This window comes from Delphinus delphis, chromosome 6 (genome assembly GCF_949987515.2).
Source record: "Delphinus delphis chromosome 6, mDelDel1.2, whole genome shotgun sequence".
Classification (NCBI taxonomy): Eukaryota; Metazoa; Chordata; class Mammalia; order Artiodactyla; family Delphinidae; genus Delphinus; species Delphinus delphis.
The window spans coordinates 32667096-32689982 of NC_082688.1; the positions used below are offsets into that span (position 1 = coordinate 32667096).

A 22887-nucleotide genomic window follows, 5' to 3' on the forward strand; every position below is an offset into this window, starting at 1 on the left:
AAAAAGACCCCTCCTGCAGAGGAGCAGATTTCTTTTCCAAATTACATGTGTAACTTTTAACTGTTATTAGTACTGTCAACAAGAATATCAGAAAAAAATTCTATTATAGCTACTATCATCTTTAATTTCTTCCAAATGAAAATTGAGACTTTTTCCTCTGATTTCAAAATGAAGATACTTATTTCATGCAATAATCAATTCCCAAGATCAAAGGGAACCAGTTTTTCATCATTTTTTCCCCCAATAATTTGCCATCTGTTAGGATTTACAAGAGCACACTCACCCATATATTGCCCTAGGAAATCATTTTTAAAGATACATACTTTCACCACTTAAATTTGGCACTTTGGACCTAAAATTACTTTTCAGCCAGGATTTAAGAAAAACACTTACGAAACTGTTGTAGAAAATTTTTTTAATAGGCTTAGAGAAAGATGTTTTCCAAATTATTGATTTTTTTAAACTAATACACCTCTTCATCATTTTGTGATTCTGGCGGACAACTAGGGCGTTTTAAATGGATCTCAATCTTTAGAAATTGTGGCTTAGAGTCCTAGACTCCTGGAGTGCGCACCTTTGAGCTATTCTTGGTATTTCCTATGGTCTACCAAAAAGTGAATGCTCATACCCAGAAGGCAGCATAAGCTAAGTGAAACTTCAAACATTTTTATTTTTGGTTGGAATTATATCAACTCAGTTTAGAAATGGTATCTCACACTGATTATTAAGGTCTTTAATTTCCAAAATGAAAACAAAATTTTATATAAGAAATCCAATTTATCAAATGAATTCTTTCAAAAGGGGTTTAGCAACAAGTGACAAATAGATTGAAACCCCTCATCTACACCCACAGAATTAAGAACTGACAGAAAGAAGAGGCAAAAATATTATGTATGGTTTTAGAGACAAAGAATAGAATGAGCAAACATTTCATCCAAGATTTCTGGATGATTTCTGACGATTCCGCTGGGTACCAGCTGCCTTTGAACACAGATCTGCCTGATGGAGTCATAGGCACACTCCTTGAAAACCACAGAACACCCAAAATAACAATGACCAAGACAGAGATACCTAGAAGAAAACAAGCCAGGGCCACTGACAGTATCGTGCATTTGAATGACTACATGGTCATATAAGAAACTGTCAATCCAACCAAAAAAACAATCTCCACAAAATGCTTTCTGCATATTTACTTGTAAATCTAAAGGTAGAGAGACTAAGGGCCCTAGCAGCCAGGCATGAGCAATGAGACTTGGTATATGAATTTAAAAGTTTATTAGCCACAGGAAAAAAATGATTCCTTAAAATCAGTTTTCATTAAGTTCCCTGTAAAACAGTAAGCTTACAGAAAATTTCTTTCTCATGAACAGAAAATCACTATGCTTTTGGTCCAAGATATGTTGGGGTTTTTTTCCTTTCTTCTTCAGATGACAGACAGATGGATGTAGCGGAATCTATGAACGAGTGTACTTGCCCCAAATGTGCAACATAAATACAGAAGCGATGAACAGAAGACTCATAACCAATACTGGAACAGGGCCACTGGAAATAAGAAAAGGCAGGCTTAGTTTCAGTAATAATACATTAATATATTTGTAATATTAAAGACTGCCTAGGGGAAAAGGGAGGGGAAAGCACCTAAGATCCGTAGAAGAATATTATTTACAACATTTAAAAATATTCCAAAAATTATTACTGTGGATATTTTGAGGGTGACAGCATTGCGGTTATTTAGAAAGGAGGAATCCTTATCTTTTAATGAAACATACTAAAATATATACAAAAAAAGGATCTAATGTCTTAGAGACACTAGTCTCTTTAATTTCGTGCATTTGATATTCTCCATAATAAAAAGTAATTTAAAAAATTTCCCAAACTCTTTAAGTGCAAATGATCCAATTACCAAACTATTATTTCAAATTAATAAAGACCACCTTCATCGTCTAACTACAATAAACTAGGCATAACAAAGATGAATATCCCATTATAAGTTATGAAGCATTTTCAAATATATGATCCCATATGATTAACAAGCTCAAGACACAGATGAAACAAATATTAATGTTATGAAATGAGAACATAGAGCCTAAGAACACAGAGCCAGAATGGAAAGGAGGGATCTGAACTCAGGTTTTCTGATTCCACACATTGTGCTCATTTTACTGCTTTAAGGTTCCTATATTTAGGGGAGCAAACATTCTAGGCAACATTAAGTTTGATTTATATTTAGTTTACTGTAGAAAGGAAGTAGATTTTACTCATCAGCCCTTCCCTAAATCAAATGCTTTCCAGGTTGAGAATTAGTACATGGGTTTCTTAAAGTTAGAACTCCTTGATTTTACACAACCTGTCAATGCTGATGTCAGTCAAAGGCCTCGTCTTTTTGACTCCTCTTGCCAACAACAGTTTTGGAGAATTCAAGAGGTCACTTCACCTCCCAGGTACACCTGGGGGTGGACACAGGAAAAGACCCCAGGAATCTTTATAATTTGGGCAGTAGAGTAACCCAGCGGAGCAGGCGGTAACAAGAGTCCACTAGTGGACAATCATCAATGCATGGAGATCCAAGTCCTTGCTACACTATTTTGTTCTTCCAAAATTTGTACAATTATGGGAGTAAACAAACTTAAAAGTACCTAGGAAGAGATGGTCGTCACGATGCACTGGATCATACTGCCTTACTTTAAAGCGCCGTTAGGTAACATCAGCCATAAAGCATAAAGCTGATATGACTGTGGCCCTGTGACTCACCTTCTCCAAACATCATTTGCCTCGTCTGTAAAGTGGGGATAATCACAGCACCTCTCTCATAGGGTTGCTGAGGTATTAAATATATTAACACACACACGGTGTAGGCTTCTAGTAAGCTCTCAGGAAATGCTACTGTTATCAACCTGAAAAAAAATTCTAACTCCCAGGAAGAGCCAACAGCAAGCTCCAGGATGGTACCTGATTGCTCCAAGACGTGGATTTGAGGATACCATTTCCCAACTATGTCCTTTCACCAAAAACCTCTCTCTCTGGTATGAGACTGTGGTTTATGACACTGCAAAGGAATAGCTTCTCTCGATTCCTAGGACTCACAACAGCAGCAAGCAAGCCTGGCTGCACAACAGCCCAAAGCAAGAACAAGCCAGATTCACCCACAAGAGAACAGTTGTTTCACCACCTCGAGAAGGTTTAAAATGTTGTCCCCTGGATACCCTGAAGAGCAAGGGGCTTCAAAATTTGTCTCTGAAATATTCAGAAAAATTACCTCTAACAAGGACCAAAACGCTGCCAACTCACACATCCCCAACACGAAGAATTATTTCCTGAAATACATTCTCACCTTGTAAGTCTTCGTCATAACGGGGGGAAAAAAAATCAATAAATAAAACAAAACCTCAAGAATTCTAGGCAAGTCTTTCTAAATTAAATTTGTGATCTAAGTCAAGCTACTGGTCAAGTTAATTAAACTAATCCAAATAAATCTGATTGTGTCTCTGTTACCAAACAGGCAGAATGGAAAGAGCATGGAATTTAACAGTCCCAGAATATCTGGCTCCAGCTCTTGCTGGCTGTTTGTCCTTGACAAGTAGCTTTGCCTCTCTGAATCTGAGCTTCTGAACCTGAGGTGCTATATGAATGAGAGCTGCTGTCATTATTCCAATTCCTCATCCACTGGATTCAGTCAGGAAACAGCTGTAAGCAGTGGTGTCCTAGAGCCTACCTGGTCAGAAACCTGTGGGATTAGGTTTCACAGTACCAGAAAGCGAGGTGAGGCGTGGGGACAGGGCTTCCCCGAGATGCCCATATCCCATCACCTAATGAGCATTCCCAGGCCTAGAACTTGGGAAGTGATACAGGTCCAGTCACCACCCACCAACGACAAGGAGGCCAAAGAACTTTTGGTAACACAGGCTAATGCAGAAACTCCCATTAGACTGCAATAATATCAGCCTATGCCTCCAGGAGAGCTTTGAAAAATCACCTAGCTCCTATTCAAATGGTTACTCCTCTATTTCTCAGTGTGGGACAAGAACACCAAATGAGCAATTTCACCTAATTAAACTGTTTTCCCTCCAGTTCTCTCTATTCCCATCATTTATTCTGACAGAGCTACATGAAGATGTTCCCTTGCTTTCACTCAAACCATGAACAGATGTCATTCCAGGCCCTAAACTAATTGGCTGCTATATGGACAAACCAGACCCCGCCCACCCGGCACAAAGGAAGCTGCTGTGTATTACAAATCTCATCAAAGCAAACACCACTGGTGGCAGAGACAGAGTGCTGCCAAAGGGCTCTGTGATTCTGGACAGAAACACAAGGTCTGCTCCCAGGACTTACACTTTGAGCCCCGGTGAATCTTCTGTGTAGAATCGCCACATCCCCCCAGTGCCTGCTGAGGTGGTGCGGCCTGCGCTCCTCGTTCCGCAGCTGGCATTTTTCCTGTGAAGAGAAAAAATGTGACAAATGGCCTTTTCTTGGAAACCCTTATCAGAGCATCATAACATATGCTACCATTACACTGGTAAAGAACCAAAAAATTAACTTTTTCTTTGCTAATACCTCCTTGCTTTTGCTTGCTTTTACTCCACTGATCATAACCACTAAGAACTGAGTACCCACCATACACTGATACATACAATAACCCAGAAAAGTACTTACCATCTCCATTTTATAAATGAGGAAAATGAGGCTCATAAAGGGTTAGGCAAAGTGCCGAAGGCCACATAGCCAGCAGGCAGCCACGCTCGGCTGTGGACCCAGTTCTGACTTGAGCCCATCCACTTGCTCACACATATGGGCACCTCATTTGGACAGTGCACTTCAGTTTCACTTCACATGTATTTTTGTGAAGTCAAGTAAAAAACTCCTGCTTAAAAATACCCTGAATCCTTATTACCTGATTTTTAAATGACTACTTTAAAATGTTTTTAAATTACTGTATTTTCTACAAAAAAGACAAAAAACATAAGTTGTAATTGTAATCCAAGTCTCAAAACAGTATATATTTTATGAAATATTATTTTGCAATCTGTTTTCATTATTTTGATATACTGACTATAGATCCTGGACAGAGGTAGGATGTGAAAAAAATGCAGGAAACACCCAACCAGAACTTGTCCCTCACAAGGGGATCAAGGCTTGTGAAGTGAGCTGTGTGGCGCAGGCAGCCCTGGCACACAGAAGCAGCGAACAGCACTAATGCCACTGACCAGGAAGGAAGCCAGGGAATCCTTTCCCTCCTCTCCTTGGTCACTAGGAAACCCTCCCCAACAGCTATTCTCCTACACAGCACTCCTCCAATCCCACTTCTCATTTCCCCTCAGTGCAAAACTGGTACCACGTAAAAATAAGTAGTAAGTATGAGACAGGTCAGAAGAAACCTTCAGCCCATTTATCACCAACTCAGAAATTCTAGGGAAGGGGAAAGGAAGAGAGAGAAAGCCCTGTCCCGTCACCACCCCTCGCCATTAACCGAATCCCAACACACCCTCCCTCAAAATCCCATTCCAGTTATCCGTGGACTGCTGGTTCTGGATTTTTGAAAAAAGACGGGCAAACAGGGAGAAACCAAAAGTGAATACCCTGTCCCCACCGTCTCTTCTTGCCTCCCAACTCTGGTTCCTAATCCCCACCTCACCCTACCACAGACTTGATTCCACACTCTGAATGCAAGGAGCACTGGCCTAGAGCTCAGGGAGGCTGCCCTGCTGCATGGAGTGGGAGAGTGGAGTCCCGGTTTCAGTGTGGGCTCCAGCAAAAAGAGCTGTGTTCATGCTAGAAATCTAAAAACAGTTAGTGTCAAACGATGATTCTGATGTACTGTACTATAAAGATTACATTTCAGACACATTAATTATGGGCTACATGGTCACCTGGGAACTTCTAACTCCATCTGTATGACTGTTTCTATGGGAAAACTGATTGTAAACTGTACAGGGATTTACAGAGTAATTCATACACTTACAAGAGCTTTCACACACACAGATACACATCATCTAATTGGTGGAGTAGGTACGTGAAATTTTCCTCGTTCATAAAAAGGAACTTGAGCTAGATGATAAACCCAGTGTGGACATAATAAGTCATCGGCTGAGCCAAGACTAGGACCCAGGTACTTTCTACTATTCCCACACCCACCTAACTCCAGTTCCTGTCTTCAAAATCTCCAGGAGCCCCCAAGGAATCAATCTGTGCTCTTTGAAGATTTCTTACATCTGCTGGCACACAGACATAGCAGAGGATTCAGGCCACCTAGAAATACCAAAAATGTGCTCAAAATACCTCCCATCCCCCCTATTGGGAAGCTAGGTAGAAGTTAACAGAGCCCATTTTAATCTCCTAAATTTCTTTTTGGGGTCTATTTTACCCTTTCTTTCTGGCCACTGTGTAACTGCTCCCTCCTCCTATACCCTAACGCAATGGTTTTCATAACCAACCTTGAACATACTTTGTTCTAACATGGTGGTCTTCTGGCTGTTCCTCAAAGAAGCCAAGCTCATTCCCACCTCAGAGTCTTTACACTTAACTATTCCTGTCTAGGAAGCCTATTCCTCCCCGGACCATTGCATAATTTGCTCCCTTGTCTCTTTTAGGTCTCTACTCACCTGTCACCTACTCTGAACACCCTATCCTCACCCACCCTCTAGTCTCCACACAACTTTATTTTTCTTCTTGGCCTTACTGCCTGAAATTATCTATTTATTTGCCTTGTTTATGGTCTCTTACATTGGAATATAAGGTTCATGAGGTCAAACCCTGACTAGCTTGTCCACAGATACAGCCTCATGACTGGAACAGTGCCTGGCATGTACCCTCAATAACTATTTGATGACTTCCTTAATACCCCAGCTAGTCCATCACCTTACTATGCCTGATTCCCATTAATCCTGAACACTAGAGACTGTCATACAGAGTGAAGTCAGAAAGAGAAACAAATATCGTATATTAATGCATATATGTGGAATCTAGAAAAATAGTGCAGATGAGCCAGTCTGCAAGGCAGAAAGAGACACAGATGTAGAGAACAAATGTACGTACACCAAGTGGGGGAAGCGTGGTGGGGGGGGGTGCTGTGATGAATTGGGAGATTGGGATTGACACGTATACACTAATACGTATAAAACAGATACTAAGAACCTGCTGTATAGAAAGAAATTCAAAAAAGAAAATCCTGAACACTGAAGCATTTTAAGGCTTTACAGTTTACCATGTGTTATTGCTCCTTTTCATCCTAGCAACTTCCGTTTATCCTGTAGTAACAGAGCAAGGACTCCAACCCTGGCCTGACCTTAAATCCCATAGTTACTTCTCAAGGTTCTACTTCTATTACCTCATTGAACATGAGACAGAATGCAAATCTGTGGACTACATAATCCACAGCACTATTATTAACTGTTAGCTTCAACTTTTTCTTACAGACTCACAAAGAGGGAATATATTCTTGAACAGTCAATACCTATTACATTACACTCATGAAGTAACACTTAGAAGAGTGCCAAGATTCTAGATGGGAACTCTGTAGGGTGTCTCAGTACATACAACCATGGTCTTTTGAGTTACACTGGCCCCAGCGGTAGTGAATTCTAAAAGACATCAACACCCCCAACTTGATAAGCTGCATCTGTCCTCAAATGTTTGTTTCTCCATTTCACTTGTGCAGCAGTTACTTCAATTTTTTTTATTAAGTAAATACTTGTTTCATTTATTTGATAAACACAAGATTTCTCTTTTTTTTAAGAGTTTTCAGATGATCAAACTTCTCTGCCACAGTGTTACCAATTCTCCTTAACTAGACCCACTCCCCAAGGAACTGTACCGATAGGACAGGTTTTCCATTCCAGCACAAAGAATCTTTGAAATCCAGGGTGGGAACAAGACAGCACCCCAGGCCCAAATAACCTACACCACAGCCTGACACACTTTCCAGCTGGTCCATCCCAGCCTTACCTTGAACATCTTGATGACAGGGAACTCACAATCATTCAGGGTCATCTTAGCATTTCTTACAGTTCTACTGGAATTGTTTTTGCTCTGTGATGAAATCTGTCTCATGTAAGTTCAAATCATAAGTTTTAGATTTACCTACTGTAGCCAACAAGAGAAGTCTCATCCCTCTTCACATCCTTGAGAATAGTTTTTGTGTATCTCTTCAAGGTCTTTTCCTCTCTAGATAAAACCCCCACTGGTTCCTTCAAAAAAATCCCAAGATTACAGGGTGGCTTGATTCCTTCCCTCACTCATCATTTATTGTGTCAGCCTTATGGTAGGATAGAGCTGATGGGCAGTTTTTGTCAAAGTCTAATGAAGGAGATAAACATGGAAACATAAATGCTATTAGAAGAGTATGAACAAAATGCTTGGGAGTAAAAAAGAAGACTAGTAGCTGCTATTGCCTTTGGAGTCAGGGAAGGCCTCAAGAGGAAATAATCCCTGAGCCTAGTCTTGGAGAATATACACAAATGGCCGGAGGGGTGGGGATGGGGGGGGTGTCTAGTGAGTTCAGAAAACAGTAATAAGCTCACTGTTGCTGGATCACAGGAGAGAGAGAAGAGAAGCAATTAGGCTGGGGGGAAAAAAAAACCCACCACCAAGAGCTTTGGTAACCCTCTCCCCCTCCCCACCGTGTTTAAGTTCAGCAACAGAAACTAACCAGCAGTGTGCCAGAATCAGAGCAGAAGATGCATTAGAGTGGAAATGATCTGGAGAGGAGGCGAGTTAGGTAGAAAATTCTCTAGATGTGAGAAACTGAGGGCTAAACTGAGGCAGTAGAAATGGAGAAGGAAAAAACGGATGAGAAGTTCTTCATGTACAATATAAACGTACTGGATAAAGACAGCATTAAAAGAATCCAAGATGACGCTGAAGTTCTGGCTTTGAGTGAACGAGTTTACAGCAGTGCTTTATGGACGTAGGGAGATATAATTGGCGGCGGGAGCTGAGGTGAAAGGAAAGACTGAGCTGCGCATTAGACGAGTCATGTTAGACCGAGTGTGTATGGGACTTCCAGATAGAAATGTGAGTGGAGAGCTCAGCTCTAAAGACACCATTTTAATGACATCGGTTTTCTCAATGCTGTCTATGACCTTACTCCAGTTTAACTTTCCTTTTTCAAGAGTGGTACTCAAAGCTGAGCAATGCGAAGAAAATATTGCCTCCCTCTCGAGACGCAAAAGACCAAGAAGTCTTTAACTACCCCTACGGTCGCATCACAGGCAGCTAGCTCGTTCTGCCCTTATGAATCTTAACATCCCGGGATCTCCTTCTCAGGACCAACGAATTCTTGGGCCCTGTCCCTCGGAGCCCACAGCCGAGAGGGTCGCAAGATCCTTACCTCTGCCGGACTGTGGATCCCGCCGCCCGGGCGGCCACTGCTTTGCTGGGAGAGCGCCCTGAGGAGCCCACGTTAGTACCACTGGGGGTCGGACCAGGCTGTAGAGGGAGACAAGGAGAGAGACTGGTGAGCGCCGCCGGCCGGCCCCCAGACCCCAGGCTCTGACGCCCGAGACCGGGACATGCACGGGGGGCTGGGGAAAACAAGGGAGCCGCGGAAGCAGGACAAAGCGTAAGGCAGGAATCTCGGCGCCTGGGAGAAGCCGGGACAAGGAGGGACGGCTGCGGCCACAAACCATGCTGGAGACAGGAGGGTGGCAGGAAGCTGAAGTGGACAGCGGAGAAGCGGTAGAGCCCGGCGGCCGGAGGGATTGACTCAGGTCCCGCCCCCAGACCTGCTGGCAGGGTCCTCGCTGACTCCAGGGACGCCTGGGCTGTCCTACGATGTGCCTGTAGGAATTTTGCAAGAGGAGACCCTGTGAGCTGCTGTATGGGAATTACAGACCTCATGTATTTTTCCTTTGGATCACATCGTCCTTCCTAGAGTCCAGTCTCAACCAATGGGAGGATCTAGCCATGATGAGACGAGAAACTTACTCCGGCAGTTACTGGGCTCCTACATATTTGCGCTGACGTGACCTAACCGACGCACGCGCCGCGGGGCGTGGTCGGTCCCCGTCTTGGGCCATCTGGGAAGCTGGAGGAAGGAGCATGCGCGGAAGCGTTTAAGCGTGAGAGGTGAAGGTGCGGCTCCCGGGCTATGGCGGAGGAGCAGGGCCAAGATGAGGACCTGGGTCCTAAACCGTCCGTGTTGTTTCTGCACCCGGACCTGGGTGTGGGCGGCGCCGAGCGGCTGGTTGTAGACGCAGCCCTGGCGCTGCGGGCGCGCGGATGTAGCGTGAAGATCTGGACTGCGCACTACGACCCCGGCCACTGCTTCGCGGAGAGCAGCGAGCTGCCGGTGCGCTGCGCCGGGGACTGGCTGCCTCGCAGCCTGGGCTGGGGCGGCCGCGGCGCCGCTATCTGCGCCTACGTGCGCATGATCTTCCTGGCTCTATACGTGCTGTTCCTTGGCGACGAGGAGTTCGACGTGGTAGTGTGCGACCAGGTGAGGTGGCCACGACCGGCCCTCGCCGCCCCTCTTTTTCTCACTACGGAGCGCGCGCCGCATGACCTCTGCTGACCTCTCCCTGTCTGTGGTTCGGAAAGATCGGAACTGATCTGGAGAGATCAAAGTGGGAGTGAGACTGTGGTTCTCAAACTTTAGTGTGGACCCGTTAAAGTGGCAGATTGCTTGGCCCCACCCTCAGGTGTTTTCATCCTGGGCCCCTGAGGTGGGGCCCCGAAATCTGCATCTTCACTGGATCATCGGGAGATTCTGAAGCATATGGGCCTTGGTGCTCTCTCTAAGAAACGCAAGCATTAGAAGTCAGCCTTCAGTCATGTTTTGTATGTCTTCCCTGTTTTGCATTATTTCTCTCAACACTAGTTCCAAGCCACATGCATCCCACTGTAGCATTTGCTGTCAGGCCACTCCGCTCCTCAGCAGTGTCATGTGTTTAATGAAACCCTAAGCTAAACATGTCATGTCTCTATTAAAACTTTAACATGGCTCCCCATTAGTCTTTGGAGAAAAGTCCAGGTTCTTTACCTTGGTAGATAATGTCCACCTGGATCTGGGCTCTAGCTATTCTAGACTCTTTCTGTGTTTTGTTTTTTTATCCCCAAAAATATTTATTTTAAAAAGTAACACTCAGGACTAAAAATTCAAATAATAAGAAAGACTAGAATGTAAAAGCCCCATTCCAGTTCCACTCCCTAAAGATAGCCACTGTTAACAGTTTCTTCTGTATGCTTTCAGAAATTGTCTGTGGCTATACCAGCATATTATGTCTGTTCATAGACATATTTTATTTGTAATAATTAGGATTATGACACACCTACTATTGGACAACTTGCTCTTTTTCACCAAAAATTTTTACTTGAGACATCCTTACATATCAATATTAGAGATTCACTTCATTCTTCATAGTGGCTGGAAAATTTGCTTTTGTTTGACTGTACCATCATTTATACATTCTTCTGCTAAAGGACAGTATCAGTGTGACCAGTTTTTTGTGAATAGATCAGTGTTGTAATGAACATCTTTATGCCTTTTTTTTTTGTACTTCTGCAAGCATAGCCTTTGAAATTCATAATAATAAAATTGGTAGGTCAAAATTGGTAGGTCAAAGAGTTGTACATCTTAAATGTCAATAGCTTTTGCCAAATTTGCCTTCTGTCATTCTACTATTCTGTCATTCTACTCTCCCACAGTGATAGAGCCTGTTACTCCATGCTTTTGTTCACATTGGATGTTATCAGCATTTTAATCTTTGCCAAACTAATAGGTGGAAATGGCATCACGTTTGTATTTGTATTTGTTTAATTATTACTTCTGAGTTACTTTTGGTCATCCTTGCTTGTGTACAAGCTATTTCTTTTTGCGAAACGTGGACATTTACCAAATATCCTGCATGTGTAAAATTAGTAAGCATGAGGCAGCTGAGACTGTAGTGGATAGAGAAAAAACCGAGCTTGGAAGTGGGAGACCTGAATTCAAGTTCCATATCAGCTATTTTCTAAGTAGCTTTGGATAAATCCCTCAATATCCCTAAAGCTCACCTTTTTCAGGTGTTAAGTGAGCCGGAGATTGACTTGTAAAGATTACCCAACAGGAAAGTCTCTAGTAATGACTATGGTTAACATTTCAATAAATACTGAGAACATAGTGTGTACTAAATTCTTACACGTTTTACATGCACCAGTGCATCTAAAAATGACAAAAACTATATGGGTTTTTTTTTTTTAACTGGAATTGTCACCAATTTACAGAAGAAGAAACTGAGGCCCAGAGAGAGAGGTATATTACTTGGTCATGGTCACACAGCTAGCTAGTAGAGCTGAAATTCAAACCCTGTCAATCTTGATTCCAGAGCCTACACTAAACTACTATAGTTCATTCATTCACTTCCTTAGGACGAGGAAGATACTGGAGTGGCTCTGTCCAGTGTGGTAGCCACTAGCCATAGGTGGCTGTTGAGCACTTGAAATGTGGCTAGTCTGAACTGAGATGTGCAGTAAGTGTAAAATACACATCTGATTTTAAAGATTTAATGTGAAAAAGAAAAAAACAATAGAAGATCTCATCAACGTTTTAAGTATTAATTACATTTTGAAGTGATAGTATTTTAGATAAAATACATTAAAATTAATTTAACCTTTAAGAAGTTGTTAGTGTAGTGACTAGATTTTTATTTCCATTGGACAGTGCTGTTCTAGAGGAAAGCACTGGACTTGCAGCTTTAAATATTTAGCACATATCCAGAAACTGTCTGCCAGCTTTCTGTATACCAGGCATTGTACCAGGTGAGAGTCTGGGGGCACACAACACAGAACCAGACATTGCCCATGAAGGGCCCACAGACTAGCAGGCAGGGTAGGTATCTGTTTCTTTGATTTGGTTGAAGTTTAGTTGACCAGTCACTTCATCTGCTGTTGATTTTTGCTTTGGCTAGGTGTCTGCCTGTATCCCAGTGTTCAAGCTGGCCAGACGGCGTAAGAAAATCCTGTTTTACTGTCACTTCCCAGATCTGCTTCTCACCAGGAGAGATTCTTTTATTAAACGCCTATACAGGGCCCCAATCGACTGGGTAGAGGAATACACCACAGGCATGGCAGACTGCATCTTGGTCAACAGCCGGTTCACAGCTGCCATTTTTAAGGAAACGTTCAAGTCCCTGTCTCACCTAGACCCCGATGTCCTCTACCCATCTCTGAATATCACCAGCTTTGATTCAGCTGTTCTTGAAAAGCTTGATGACATAGTCCCCAAGGGGAAAAAATTCATACTCCTCTCCATCAACAGATATGAAAGGAAGAAAAATCTGACTTTGGCACTAGAAGCCCTAGTAAAGCTGCGTGGAAGATTGTCATCCCAAGATTGGGACAAAGTTCATCTGATCATTGCAGGTGGTTATGATGAGAGAGTCCTGGAGAATGTACAACACTACCAGGAATTGAAGAAAATGGTCCAGCAGTCTGACCTAGGCCAGTACGTGACTTTCCTTCGGTCTTGCTCGGACAAACAGAAAATCTCACTCCTCCACGGCTGCATGTGTGTGCTTTACACACCAAGCAATGAACACTTTGGCATCGTTCCCTTGGAGGCCATGTACATGCAGTGCCCAGTCATTGCTGTTAATTCAGGCGGGCCCTTGGAGTCCATTGTCCACAGCGTCACAGGGTTTCTGTGTGAGCCTGACCCAGTTGACTTCTCAGAAGCAATAGAAAGGTTCATCCATGAACCTTCCTTAAAGGCCACAATGGGACTGGCCGGAAGAGCCAGGGTGAAAGAGAAGTTTTCCCCTGAAGCATTTACAGAACAGCTTTACCAATATGTCACCAAGCTGCTGGTATAATCAGATTTTTTTCAGGTGTTTATGCTGTATTCATTAACATCACATTTGTAGATTGTTGACCCAGTTTTGAAACCAAAGAAAAAAAGCCTAGTATCTAGGGCAGAAGAGATTTTTTTTTTTTAACATACTTGAATCTTAAATCTGAATCACCTTCCTGTACCCCCATATCTCCCAGTCTGCTTTTTTAGAAAAAGATAGTATCTTTTAGGCTGTAATAATTCTCAGTCTTACAATGTTGATTAAGATATAAATATGGTACAATTTCACATTCAGCAGAGTATTTTAATTATATGTTCTCTAGATTGTTGCTGTACGAATAAATTTTGAGTTATTTTGTGCCTTATTTGGTTTTAACACTTTAAGTGTATCATCATCAAAGTTGATTAATTTGGCTTCATAGTGTAATGAGAAGACACTTACTGTAGTTCCCAGAATCAGTCCACCTCAGTGTTCAGTGACCTCTGTTAGGAAATTTTTGTTAGTCATACCTTTGCCTGGATCCATAGCAAGAATGCTTTGTATTTTTTTTTAACAAAGATGATTTGTTGTGTTTTTGCATACAGACATGACAATAAATGATGTTTATCATAGGAAGAGACAAAATACTAGATTTTGGCCTCTGTGATCTATGGTGGTGGTGTTAGGACTGTAGACAGCCAAGCCTGAATCAGAAACTAGAGTTAACTGGATATTGGAATGAATGGCTATTGTCACGTGTGCAGTGTGCATCTTGGTTAGGGTTTGTTTCCTAGTGTTATCTGAGTCATTAGCTTCATTAATATTTGTGTTTTATTAAGTAAGCGCCTGCTAAGTGTAAGAGACAAGTGCTTTTTTTTTTTTTTTTTGCGGTATGCGGGCCCCTCACTGCCGTGGCCTCTTACGCCGCGGAGCACAGGCCCCGGACGCGCAGGCTCAGCGGCCATGGCTCACGGGCCCAGCCGCTCCGCGGCACGCGGGATCCTCCCGAACCGGGGCACGAACCCATGCCCCCTGCGTCAGCAGGTGGACTCCCAACCACTGCGCCACCAGGGAAGCCCGACACAAGTGCTTTTTATCCTTCAAGGCCTGCCTCATGCCACTGCTGTGAAGCTTTCCTTGACCCTCTACCCAGCTCCCGAACTGGAAGTGACCTTCCCCTTCCACTTTCTCTGACCTTCTGGTGGCACTGACCAGTCTTAGAGTTCATTATTTACCTATTGGTCTAAGTACAAATAAACATAAAGCACTTTCCCACATATCCTTAAAGCTAAATTCATTTTTAGAAATAGCAAAGATCACTAGCCAAAGGTTCCACATTAATCAACTCTAAGAGCACAGACTTGAGAGCCTAACAGCCTGTGTGACTTTGGGCAAATTGCTTAATGTCTGGGCCTCAGCTTCTTCATCTGTAAAGTGGAGTAACTACTCTTGTACTTTCCTCATAGGGTGGTTGTGATGGATTACCATAATATATGTAAAGTACTAAAAATAGTAGTTGGCATATAGTATGGGCTATATAAATACTAGCTATTTTGCAATTTAGGGTTATCAAAAATTAGCTCTCGAAGTTCCGTGTGGTTTCGTGCTGCACTACTATATTGTTCTTTGGGGTTCTTTAGAGCATGAAGTTTCAGGTTGTGATTTATCACGTCAGTATATACCACAGGAGTATTTTATTTTATTTTATTAATGTTTAAATCACTACCAAATTTAATGTTGTCAGACTTAGTATTCATTAACATTTCATTACATTTAGAAAGATTGCATTCTTGCAGGAGCATTTTAATGAAATGAAATGACTGTACCAGTAAGGGGTTCACTAAAACGAGAGTGTCAGGTTTATTGAGTCTTTTATGGAATGAAAAGTTCAGTTGAGTTCTCTTTCCTTTGGCGTCGTGAAAGCTTACCATCCAGTAAAGTAGCTCATCCCATCTTTTGTGGCTTGGTGCATGTATTTCTCAGGGAACTGCAGCCTTTCCAGAAAGGCCTGATGGCTCTGACCACTGGGTTTAGGACAGACAGACTCAGTCATGTGCTGAGCCATAACTGATGCTTACCCATTCCAAGCACTAAAACTTTTGCCTATTTGACTATTTTTATGCAGATCCCTCCAAAATGGGCTACCTGGGTTTATGGGCTTTAAGTTTAACTTCCCTTCATTGTCTGAGGTCCCAGCAGGTGACAGTAAGACCACAGATCTGGAAAGGATGCAAAGCCCTGCCTGAGCTTCCAGCCTCTGGTGCATCTTGGACCTAGGATGGAGCTTTGCCCATAGGAGGTATTCACAGCTTACAGAACTAAGGTGAAGTTAGGAGAAATAGAAGCATGGAAGACTGAAGTGAACTGTCCAGGATCTTAACAGTAGTAATTCTTCTGGCACTTAACTGTGGGCCATGAGACACATATCAGACAACTCATTTCATCCTAACAGTTCTATGAGGTGTTGGTACTCTTCCCTTTCGAGATGAGTGTGGTTAAGCAGTTGCCTGTGTCACACAGCCTGGACGGATGGGCAGCATCTCAAGGCTTTGATTCCAAAGTCCAACCACTTTACCGTTCTTCAGTCTGCCTCCACCCTGACCAAGCTCCTTGTGTGTGTATTCAGTCAAAAGTCCTCTACCCCACTGCAGGCACACCTGTTCAGGTCCTCAGGTTTAGAAAGACTTTGTTATTCATTTTCCCTTTTCATCTTCAGAGCAGTTTTGTGAGGTGGGTATGATTGTCTCTCATTTTATACACAAAGAGGCTCAGAGAAATGAAAGACTTGCTCAAGGGCACAATTGAAAAGTGAGTGAACCAGGATTCAACCCATGATTACCTGACCCATCCAGGATGGCACATACCAGAATTTCTCAGCCAGTTCCCCTTTGACAATCATAAATATCACACGTCCTTCAATACTTTATGAAATTCAACATAAATATAGCATTCTTTGAGTCAAATCAAAGCTGGGGGACAGGACACTTTTCTGTCTTCAAATTAGTGCTCTGACCCTAAAAGAGGTGCTGATGTCCCACACGCACCCCATTGCCCTATCCCAACCCCGTGAGAACTGCAGCTTGGAGGCCATGCCACCTGCCCTCACTGTTGCAGACATCGGGTCATTCAAAGTCCTAGTGGAGTTATCAGGGTCATTTCCTTGCACAAAGCAGAAATGCAAGCTGTTGTAACTCAAAAGGTTTTAAGAGTTGGGTGTTTGAAAAAATCCTCACCAGAAAATACTGTCACGTCCCCACCCCCATCCAAGGATGGGTGAGCTGGAGATGGAAGCTTCTTTCCCATGCACTCTTCTTTCAAAGAGGTCACTGTTTTCCTGTGTCAGCTCACTCACCTGTGCACATGGATGCAACCCCTGACCCTTCACTGCCTTCCATGGATCACCAGTTAGCTCAGATTACACACACACACACACACACACACACACACACACACACACACACACACACACACACACACACACACACACACACGAGATGGAGGTGGGGCTGGAGGCATGTACTTAGAAAACATCCACTCACTCAGCTGACGGGGAGCAGTATTGGCGGTTCTTCCTGTTTGGAAAGGATCTAATGACTAATGATACTGAAGCCCTATTCGGCCAGCCTTTAGAGTTGGCAAAGCCCTTTCCAGGTTGTATCATTTGCCCTTCACAGCATCTTTCCAGGCAATTATTGTAGCTATGCGTACTGTTGAAAAGCTGAGGCTTACAGCCAGGAAGCCCTGGACCAAGTCAACAGTTCTTTCAGTTGTACTACAGATGCCTCATCAGTAAATGCCTCACCACCTTCTAACGGGCCCAGTATGCCAGTTTCACTTTTACTGTCTTCTCCTTCCATAAAGAAAATGAGGCACCTGGACACTCCACTGCCCTACTCTCTGCTCATCCCCCATCACTGTTCATGACCATCAGCGCTTCTCTGTCCACCTCTGCCAACATCACTAACTGTCCTGTGACCTTTCTTTGCATTTCCAACTCCCTGAATCAAGTAGACTCAGAGCTTACTAGGACCCCAGATATCACGCAACCTAATTTACTATTACACAGATGGGAAAACAGGCCCAAAAAGAGAAAGGGACCTGCCTGAGGTCACACAGAGGGACAATTGCAGCCCTCTTCTAACTTCATTCTGAAGCCCCTCACGCCACCTCTACTTTGTCCAAAACCCCTTATATCCTGCTACTTCCTTTGAACTTCTTACTGCTTCATTCCTAACCTCAGTCCCCTGCAGCTCTGTCCCCAACAGCCTGTGAGGGTGCCACCACCCAGACACCAGTGCTCTCCTGCCTGCTAGCTGAGGGGTGGGGAGCTTTCTCAGTGACAACTGTCCTCTGATTAAACAGCAACCCTTGGCAGGGGAGATAGGGAGCGATTTTACCACACTGCCTCCGAGCCAAGGGGCTGCTAGAGCCAGCACTGTGTCCTTGTCCAGCGGACTGGGGATTGCGCGGAGCTCACAGTAAGGGTTAACTGGTCTTGTTACCCAGAATCAGGACCACAAGCAAATGCTGAACTGTGTTGTAGGAAGCACTGTCACTAGGCTAGCCACTTAAGTCATTTGAGACAAATATAGCCTAGAAGTCTCTCAGGGGTTGTGTGTATGTATGTGTGTGTATATGTATGTGTGTGTGTCTGTGTGCGTTGGGGGTTTGGGGGGGGAGGGCACAGGTGTAGCACAGGTGTGACTTACCTTTGTGACCTGCCACTCACCCAAGAAATTTACAGGCAGAATTAGAGCAGACTGCTAAGTTGATGAAGTCAGATCGGCCTTTGCTTTTCTGTGTTACTTAAACTAGAATTTCAGGGTTCCACAACTATTGAGAAGGTGTCATGGTGATAATTCTAAAGTCTAGGTTTCCTTATCTATAAAATGGGTATAATCAGGTTCTAAGTAGCCCACCCCATAGGGAGGTTGTGAAGAGAGTTAGTGAGAGGACTGAATCAGTATATGAGTGAGACAGAGGATGTGAAGCTGATGTGTAAACTGTAGAATGCCATGAGCTTCTTAGGGATGAAGGCCATCTTTCACAGGTCAGGATGAATTGCCCCTGTCTGTTGGGATCCCAGTAAGAGTAGCATTGGAAGTCTGCCTTCGCCAGGGAAAGTCACACCATGGGGGGATGGACAGAATGTTTAAGCAACCCCAACAAGTAGTATTTCCCTCTCAGTTTGTGGATTGTGTAACTCAATATCAGGTTTCCCAGCAGTCAGGACGGTGTGGTACTGAAGGAAGGATGCACAAATAGATCAGTCCAACAGAATAGAGTTCTAAAATAAATCTGCACATATGTGGGCAGTTGATTCTTGCCAAAGGTGCCGAGGTAATTGAATGGGGAAAAGATAGTCTTTTCAAGAAATGGCGCTAGAACAATTGGGTATCTGTATGAAAAAAAAAGAACCTCAACCTTTACGTCACACTATATACAAAAATGAACTTGAAGTGTATCATAGGCCTAAATGTAAAAGCTAGACTGCAGAAGTTAGAAAAGAAAATGGAAGAAAATCTCCATAACCTCAGGGGTAGGCAAAGATTTCTTTGATAGGACACAAAAAGCATAAAGGGGAAAATTGGTAAGTTGATTTCATCAAAATTAAAAACTGCTCTTCAAAGGACAGTGATCTTTTTAAAAAAAAATAAAGAACAAGTAAGTCACAGCCTGGGAGAAAATATTTAATATATCTGGTAAAGACCTGCATCCAGGATATGTAAAGAAGTCTTACAACTCAATAGTAAGAGAACAAACAACCCACATTTTTTAATGGGCAGAGATTTGAATGGCCATTTCACAGAAGCTATACAAGTGGCCAATAAGCACATGATAAGATGTTCAACATCACTGGTCATTAAAGAAATGCAAATTAAAACTACAATGAGGTATCAGTGCATACCCATAAAATGAAAGACTCAGTAAAAATGTTGGTGAGACTGTGGAGCACCTGGAATTCTCACACGTTGCTGATAGGAATGGAAAATGGAATAAACTCTTTGAAAAACAGTTTGATAGTTTCTTACAAAATTATATGTGACACTTACCACACGACCCAGCAATTCCACTTCTAGATATTTTGCCTAAAGTAAGTGGAAACATATATCTAAACAAAGACTTATTCAAATATTCATAGCATCTTTTTCCATTAATAGTCAAAAACTGAAAATCTAAGTGTCCATCAACAGGTGAATGGATAAACAAATTGTGGTACATTCATACGATGGGATACTTCTCAGCAATAAAAAGGAATGAAATGCTGATAAGCACAATGATGTGGATGAATCTCAAAAACATGCTGAGTGAAAGAAGTCAGACACAAAAGAGTTCATATTGTGTGATTCCATGGATGTGAAACCTTAAGGAAAGAAAAAGCAAAGCTAATCTGTAGTGACAGAAAGCTGATCACTGTTTGCCTGTGGCCCAGGGAGAGAGAGAGATTGCCTAGGAAAGGGCACAAAGGAACTTTTTGACATGATGGAAATGTCCTATATCTTTATTATGGTGGTGGTTATAAGGGTGTATAAATTTGTCAGAACAAATCAAATGTATGCTTAAAATGAGTGCATGTTATTGCATGCAAATTATACCTCATTGAGTTGTTTTTTAAAAAAGCACAAGTGATGTAGTCCCATTTTTATAGAAAAGGTTTTCTAAATGAATAAATGTGAGAATATTTATATATATATGTAATTATAAAAGTTTCTAATAGAATATAGGCCAAGGTGATAACATTGGTTGTCCCCAGGTGGGTGTGATTAAGCCGTAGGCATTAAATTTTTCTTTTGTTTGCTTGTATTTTCTGATACACCATAAGCTGATTTTTCTCATAAGATAAAAAAATTCAAACATAAAAGAAAGCATAAATAATCTTATTGGTCACTTATGTTCTTACAGTGTACTTTTAGACATTTGTGTTACCAACTATTGCCCTATTTAGGAAGTATTGTCTGTTCTAATTAATCCCTAATTATTATATATTATGATTGCTCCAACTGTTTGCTACTACAAGCAACCTAGCAGAAAAATAATTGACTTTAAATTCTGAAAGTAAATATTTAAAATTTTAAAAAGCAAAAACAAGGAAAAAATATGGGCTTCCCTGGTGGTGCAGTGGTTGAGAGACCACCTGCCGATGCAGGGAACACGGGTTCGTGCCCCAGTCCAGGAAGATCCCACATGCCGCGGAGCAGCTAGGCCCGTGAGCCATGGCCGCTGAGCCTGCGCGTCCGGAGCCTGTGCTCCGCAATGGGAGAGGCCACAACAGTGAGAGGCCCGCGTACCGCAAAAAAAAAAAAAAAAAACAAGGAAAAAATCAGAAAAACGTAGACATATGAAAAGGTTGCAAAACTGCCTAGCAGTACACCAAAAATATTAGTAATTTTCAAAAAAAAAATCACTAACTGGTGACGTTTATTTTCAAACCAAATTACCATGTTGTCCAGCTTGCTTTCAGCTTAATTGTATGCTCCCTTTCATTGTGGGACCTGGAAACCTAACTTAACACTTCAGTTCAGTAGACTAATACAATATCATATGTCAGGACATACCACTATTTTAAAACTTTAACAAGGTAACTGTATTAGCCAGAACTCTTTTGGTTGCAAGTGACAGAAACCCAATTGTAGCTAATGCAGAAAAGGGAAATTTTTAGGAAGCTACAGGGATAGATGATTCAAGGAAAAATTACATAACTGAAACAGGGGAAGTGCAGGTATATAGCTAGGCCTGAGGTTCAAATGGAACCAGAAATTCACATGCCACTAGGAAACTATTTTTTTAAATATATGACGTCACTGTCTTTCATTATAGACTAGTTTCTTTCTCATGGTAGGAAACATGACCACCAATAGCAGCCGAGAACCTCCATCTTACTTTTCCATCATCAAAGAGGAACCAGCCTTCTTCTTCAGTGTTAAAAAAGACATCATTGAAGACATCACCTTCTTGGTTCAGGTGCCTTCCCTGAAAGTAAGGAAGCAAGTCAGGAGGCAAGGTACTGTGGTTTGCCGGGCTCAGGTTGGCTCCCATCAACTGTGGGTAGGATCCAGGATCACACAGCAGCAGGAATCATAGCTGGGAGAAAGGAGTTCAGGGTGTACAGAGGAAGGAGGAGGAAGCAGATCCCAGAAGGTGAGTTGGGAAGATAAAATAGGTGTTCTCTCTAGTTAAAAAATGATCTTACACTCCAGGGGCCCTGGCACACAAGCCATCCCTTCCCATGTACATTTTGCCCATTACTTCCACTTCCACAATACATCTTGCTAATATCTATTTACAACCTTCCTTGTCCAAGGGCCTGGAGATAAAGGAATGCAATTAACAGTTTCATACTCTTTGACTTGTATAGCTGTGCATTGCTTGATATTAATGTTGCCAGACCTGACTTTCTTTATGTTCACATTTGAATAATTATATTTTACTCATATTTTAATTTCTGAATATTTCATTTTATTTTTGTTTGTCTAATAAGCAGAGAAACGTTGGATTTAAGGGGTTTTTTCCTCATATCTAAGAGTATTGGCCTTTAATGATTTATTAGATTTTTTTAAGTCTTTGTTAAAGATGACTGGTGGTTCTTACTATACCTTTATTAAACAGAAGTGTATCCTTTCTACCTTTTCTTTTTCTTAAAAAGACACTTGCTTTTCCTTCCCCCTTCTTCATTCTTTTGATCTGCATTGATGTATGCCAATAGCCCATTATTTCAGTATAATAATTTCTTTCAAATGTTTTAATCTTTTGATGTCAGTTTTGACAAGATACTTGTTGCAGTTGTTTAGACTTATTTCAATACAATCAACTGGTCTCACTGCTTCCTACAAGTTGTTGGCTGCTGTTCTTGAGTTCCTCCTTCAGAGCCGTCATCCTCTTCCTATGGACACACGTTGAGTAACATTTTCTCAGAAATAATACATGTATTTGCATAATTAATTCCCATTGCCTTCACATATGAATAGCTTGATCATATATAAAATTCCTGAATCACGTTTTTCTTTCAAACCTTTGCAACTGTTGTGTTATCATCTTCTAGGTAGATTTTCCTGTGCTATGTTCTAGGCAAAATAAGGTGTGAAAGATGCTCCAGAGAAAAGGCTTGCATGGTCAAATAAGTGTGGGAAATGTTCCATACAATTCT

The 22887-nt window shown here is 42.2% G+C and overlaps 2 protein-coding genes and 1 long non-coding RNA gene across 3 annotated transcripts in view; 2 read left to right on the forward strand and 1 right to left on the reverse strand.

Annotated features, from left to right (window-relative positions):
* Positions 1 to 22517, forward strand: part of LOC132427214 (uncharacterized) — a 425972-nt gene extending 403455 nt beyond the window's left edge. Inside the window, exon 7 of the long non-coding RNA XR_009519846.1 lies at positions 21583 to 22517. This is a non-coding gene — a long non-coding RNA (uncharacterized lncRNA). The remainder of the gene's footprint in view (positions 1 to 21582) is intronic.
* On the reverse strand, positions 1259 to 9757 carry SEC61B (SEC61 translocon subunit beta). The gene is made up of 4 exons (XM_060014442.1): positions 9621 to 9757; positions 9326 to 9423; positions 4333 to 4434; positions 1259 to 1542 (listed from the first exon to the last, which is right to left on the reverse strand). The coding sequence occupies exons 1-4, from the start codon at positions 9621 to 9623 to the stop codon at positions 1455 to 1457; spliced, it is 291 nt and encodes a 96-aa protein (XP_059870425.1). The 5' UTR covers positions 9624 to 9757; the 3' UTR covers positions 1259 to 1454.
* Positions 10054 to 14994, forward strand: ALG2 (ALG2 alpha-1,3/1,6-mannosyltransferase). The gene is made up of 2 exons (XM_060014443.1): positions 10054 to 10432; positions 12882 to 14994. The coding sequence occupies exons 1-2, from the start codon at positions 10085 to 10087 to the stop codon at positions 13782 to 13784; spliced, it is 1251 nt and encodes a 416-aa protein (XP_059870426.1). The 5' UTR covers positions 10054 to 10084; the 3' UTR covers positions 13785 to 14994.
* Positions 22518 to 22887: the final 370 nt, after the last annotated feature.

What these genes read in the sequence shown, in the direction of transcription:
- SEC61B (XM_060014442.1), bottom strand. An exon ending in GGATCCACAGTCCGGCAGAG is followed by an intron (nt 4,435 to 9,325) that starts GTAAGGATCTTG and finishes TTCTCTTCACAG; the next exon opens with GAAAAATGCCAGCTGCGGAA. An exon ending in GATTCACCGGGGCTCAAAGT is followed by an intron (nt 1,543 to 4,332) that starts GTAAGTCCTGGG and finishes TCTTATTTCCAG; the next exon opens with TGGCCCTGTTCCAGTATTGG.
- ALG2 (XM_060014443.1), top strand. Translation starts at nt 10,085, where the DNA reads ATGGCGGAGGAGCAGGGCCAAGATGAGGACCTGGGTCCTAAACCGTCC. An exon ending in ACGTGGTAGTGTGCGACCAG is followed by an intron (nt 10,433 to 12,881) that starts GTGAGGTGGCCA and finishes TGCTTTGGCTAG; the next exon opens with GTGTCTGCCTGTATCCCAGT.